The following is a 5,347-nucleotide window of genomic DNA, read 5'->3' on the forward strand; positions in this document are numbered from 1 at the left end:
CTCTAATAAGAGTCTGGCCACCTTCTCCCCGGTTTGTGATTGGTCCGACATTAATCATCCATTCCCGCGAATTTCTTTAAATCTAAATTTGTAAAAATTAATAAATTCGTAAAAATTAAAGCAGAATCAATTACAATTTTTATTTTTATTATTATTAAACTTATATTAACATTATTAAATATTTTCTATAAAAATTTTTATGTAAAAGGACGTTGAAAAATTAAATGCATAATAAAAAATAATATTCCTTTAACGCATAATAGAAATAATTATTTATTTCTTTGGTATTTTTTAATACACAACAAAAATGTATTACGTATATTCCTTTAACGCATAATAAAAATAATTATTTCTTTAATACATAAAAAAATGATTTTTTTTATATTATTCCTTTCACGCATAATAAATTATTTCTTTTATATTATTTCTTTAACGCATAATAGAAATGTATTATTCCTCTTTTTTAACGCATAATAAAAATAATTATTACTTTACTTAAATGCATAATGAAAATACATCATAATTTTACTGAAATGTATGATGCATGGCCATGGATTTGCTGTCATAATACTTACGATTAGATACTGTTACACACACACACACACATTTTTACGTTTTTCAAATTTTAATCTTAGCGTGGCAAATTTTTTATACAATTTTGTACGCAAATTGTGACAATTTGGAATGTGATTTGCTGGAATAGCATTAAATTTTTCTAACAAAAAATTTTGTAAATTTACATTAGGCATCATGTGAAAATAAAGGCTGTAATGCCTATAAATATTTTCTAATTTTAAAAAAACTTTAAATGTTGATATGTTAACAAAAAATAATGTATTTGCATTATAACATTTAAGCCGAACTAGTTTACAAAACGTAAATTTCAATGGTTCTTTTGAACCAACAGATCGTATGCAATTAGAATATGTAATACATATATTTTTAACACTTTTTACACAATAACCTGCGATATTACCTATATAAGGAATTCATTTCCTTATTATTATAAATTATTGTTTTTTTAGGATCAAAAGAAGGAATGCTATTTAAAATCGTAGATGAAATAGATGTAGAATCAGATATTATATTATCTTTTGTACGATTTTTTGTTGAAGTTAAATATTCTAAAAAGCCAGTAAGATATTCATTGTCATCATATTCATAATTTCCTGTTCTTATTTCTTTCATATACATTGCTATAGCGATAAGTTTTAAATCATTTTTTAGTTGTAAACAATCTGGAATTACATTTTTGCGACGCAAAAGTGAATGTAAGTTCTCTATGCAATCTTGCGTGAACCGAGCAGTAAGTACAAATTGAAAATTACGATTTTCTAAGAGATATTGTACAAGATCAATAATCGATGTCGTAGAAAGTATTATTCCTCTTTGTATAGGTTTAAATATATCTTTCTTACCGATTTTTATTTTTTCAAAAAGAGCAATTATTTCACGTAAAAAAGTAATCACGTAAAAAAGTAAATTTTGTAATTTTAAAAAAGTAATACTCGAATCATATTTTTCTTTGTTTTTTAAACCTAAAGTTACACTACAGTTTCTCGAGGTCATTAATGAAAACCATTTTGATATATTTTTAACAAACCACGCAGATGTAAAAAATTCCGGGTTACTATTTTCGTCCGATAAAAATTCTAATGATGAACTAACATCTGTTGAAAACACATTCTTTGCTTTATTTACCCTCATTTTACTGAAAGTATTAGGATTTTTAATATCATTAATATTTAATCTGGGTGTTAAAAGGAAATCTAAATCTTCTTGAGATTTAATTAAATCAATAAAATGAGCAATTTCAACTTTGTTAGATGGTAAATTATACTTTATTACCACATTTTGGGGTAAGATAAAAAATGTATTATTTATTAACGATTCTTTTAGGTTCTTCAACAAATGTGGTACATCCGCAATAAAATATAAGCGCCTGTTAGGATCAGACGGATGTGGTATGTAATTTTTAAGTTCCGAAAACCGTCCCATATTTATTCCACAACATTTCCACAATTTCATGTTTCCAGGACCCATGTCGGAGGTTACAAAGTTAACGTGGAGATCAATTTTTTCAACTTTGTCTATTATCTGAAAAATTAAACCTTTTAAAACTTCTCCATCAAACGAATTACCCGTAAAGAAGTAACCTACAACATGTTTCCATCTACTAGCTGTATCTGTAATCATAAATGTTAAAACATATGTAGCAATACCTTTGTCATTAGGAAATGTTATATTTCCAAGCACTGTGTTTGTTGATGGATCAAAAATAGTTTTCAAAGTTATACTCATCTCGTCTAAAACTAATCCGCACTCTTTATCAATATCCTCGAATGAAGAAGCTTTAAATTTTAAAAACTCTAACATCTCATTTGAAATGCCACTTTCAAATTTAAAATTTTCTAATTTTCGACGTAAAGTGCGAAGGCTCGGAAATGGCATTCCTTGCTGAAGAAGTTCTTCGTAGCCAACAGTCCCACAAGTGAATTTTAGTTTTAGAGCTCGTTGAATTGTATCATTTGACCAACATTTTGCATTGCTTTTCTTTGCAAGTAGAACCTGGATTTGATTATCAGTAAATAGTTTCTCTAAAGCTACTTTGTACTTATCGTTATTAATTTTGTCTTGCAATAATCGATTTTTATATTTCATAATTTCAAATTTTCTGCGTAAGCGAATTAAACTCAGTTCTGTTGCTCTATATTTTTTGTAAGTATGTGATTCATTGCGTGTCAATGTATTAGGTCCGACATTTTCATCTATAGTCATCTATAAATATAAATCAACATAGCTATAAAGTATAAATTAACACATAACATAATATGATAATCGTAAATAATTTAAATATAATTAATTTCTAATAAATAAATTTAGATAGCTAAATAATCAAATAATTTGAAAGAACAACCGAAAACGGTCGATGTTAGATCTTAAATGTTATAAAATTCCTAAATATATAGGTATATATATATATATCAACTGTCTTCGGCCAAACTTTCAAATTATTTGATTTATAATTAAATTTTTTATTAATTTTTTCATCCCATACTTCTACATCCTGAATTTGATCTTGTACATCATCGTTTTCATATGTAAAGTCAAGAGATTCATTTATTACCTAAAATTATTATATAACATAATGTAATATTTGTAAATAAACAATAAAATGTAATTAATTTTCTACCAATTTTACTGTTCCATTTACTTACTTCAACATTCTGGACATTATCTTTTTCTTGAACATTTTGCATATCAGCTTTTTTAGATGTAGAATCAAGAGATTCATTTATTACCTAAAATTATTATATAACATAATGTAATATTTGTAAATAAATAATAAAATGTAATTAATTTTCTACCAATTTTACTGTTCCATTTACTTACTTCTACATTCTGGACATCTTTTTCTTGAACATTTTGCATATCAGCTTTTTTAGATGTGGAGTCGAGATATTCAGTTATCATCTATAGTTAATGCATAATGTAATGTAATATTTGTAAATAAGGAAAGAATGAAATATAATTAATTTTGCTATTCTATTACTTACTATTACTTCTTCATCTTGAACATCTTTTTCAGATGTAAAGTAAGAAATTTCATTTGTTAGATCTTCTATTACTTTTTCTTTTATGTAATAACCAAAAATAGTTGGTATTGCATTTGGTTTTAATTTTTTTTTGTCAGTTCTGTGTTCCCACATTTCAGGAGCAAAATGCACCTGTGTAATAAATAAAAATTAGTAACATAGTATTGTGATCACTATTTCTAACATATTATTTTTTATTTAAATATGACAGTTTAAACTTGAAGAATTAATCAAGTTAAAATAATATAATCTTACCTCGCATACATGACAATTATTTGTAGGCTCCCAATGTTCGCGATTTATTTTATGTATCCATTTAGCTCGACGTTCTGGATCTTTTGGGAGAATTTTCATACTATATCCCTTTTCAGAGGAATTATTGCAGAAGGGAACTGAGCACCAAACCATTTTCTTTCTTTTTTTTTTAGAAAAACGAATAATTGCGTCGTATCTACCACAATGAGACTTCTTCAGTTTCTTTTTCTAGATTTGCCTCAAATCCTCGAAAGCGAGGAAACATGGCTCGTACTATATATTGGATAGTCAAAACTATTAAAATCGGCACTTTTCAAAAATATAATACTTTCCTCAAAATGATACAAGTAATACTCGAGGCGAGATGAAACACGTCCGCCTCACCCGAGGGATCGTCAAAATGTCGTTCGTCAGAAACTATGAAGATTGTAGAGCTACAACTTACAGCGCCACTAGAATGAGATAGCATGATTTTTCTCTCTCGCACAATTTCGACGAATAATGGCGGACTTCACGTGGCCAGACTCTTATTAGAGGGTCTCTAGCCAGGACAACCTCACCGCTTTGACCGTCAGTGTACATCTTGGGTTTCTTTCTAGATAAGAGACTGTTGCGATATTTATAGATATTAAATCGGCTTTTGATAACGTCCTTCCGCATATCCTTTTACATGATCTCTACAACTTACAATTTCCTCCTCTTCTGGTATCTTTCATTTCCAACCTTATTTCCCATCGTACGGTCCAGTTCGTTTGTCAAGGCTCTATTTCGGCGCCTAGATCTTCATATAAAGGCACCCCTCAAGGTTCCGTACTCTCTCAGCCCCCCACGCTCTTCAATTTATACTTAAGAAACGTAAATGATGCACTCCATCCAGATACAGAACTTCTTCAATTCGCTGACGATATTGTCATCTTCTCAACTCATAAAGATACTAGGTCAGCTATCCTATCTGTCCAAACATCTCTTCAAGCATTGGAATTGTTTTTGCAAGAGCGCGGCCTTGAGATCTCTCTCCCTAAAACACAACTTATGATATTCTCGAACAAAAGATCTCCAACTCTCGCTAATTCTTCGATTTCTCTTCAAAACCAATATATCGTCCCTTCTTCTTCTGTTCGCTTCCTTGGGGTGCTACTCGATCCTAAGTTATCTGGCAAGGCTCATATGACATACACTATCAACAAAGGCAAGCGCATACTTCAGATCATTCAGGCACTTAGAGGTACCTGGTGGGGGGCCCACCCTCATATATTACTTACCATCTACAGAGCTATACTTAGAGCGTCTATCGAATACTCTGCACATATCTTTGGCTTGAAACATAATGGTCTTTCTCGCTCACTCCAAGTAGTTCAAAATCAAACTCTCCGCCTTTGTTATGGATACCGTATTTCCACGCCTCTAAATATCATCTACGCTGAGACGATTGAACTCACCCTATCTCACCGCATCCGTCTCCTTACATCACGTTATTTTCTCAAAATTTCATCTGT

At 29.8% G+C, this 5,347-nt stretch overlaps 1 protein-coding gene across 1 annotated transcript in view; it reads right to left on the reverse strand.

The window, feature by feature from the left end:
- LOC108767943 (uncharacterized) overlaps window positions 1-4,004 on the reverse strand; it is an 8,844-nt gene extending 4,840 nt beyond the window's left edge. Inside the window, exons 1-6 of the mRNA XM_018518086.1 lie at window positions 3,852-4,004; window positions 3,558-3,728; window positions 3,394-3,474; window positions 3,219-3,302; window positions 3,059-3,127; window positions 2,142-2,778 (exon numbers count right to left, since the gene is read on the reverse strand). Of these exons, the coding sequence (XP_018373588.1) occupies window positions 2,142-2,778; window positions 3,059-3,127; window positions 3,219-3,302; window positions 3,394-3,474; window positions 3,558-3,728; window positions 3,852-4,004 (1,195 nt within the window). The remainder of the gene's footprint in view (window positions 1-2,141; window positions 2,779-3,058; window positions 3,128-3,218; window positions 3,303-3,393; window positions 3,475-3,557; window positions 3,729-3,851) is intronic.
- Between the last annotated feature and the right edge of the window lie 1,343 nt (window positions 4,005-5,347).

Source organism: Trachymyrmex cornetzi, unplaced genomic scaffold (assembly GCF_001594075.2).
Source record: "Trachymyrmex cornetzi isolate Tcor2-1 unplaced genomic scaffold, Tcor1.1 scaffold74, whole genome shotgun sequence".
Taxonomy (NCBI): domain Eukaryota; kingdom Metazoa; phylum Arthropoda; class Insecta; order Hymenoptera; family Formicidae; genus Trachymyrmex; species Trachymyrmex cornetzi.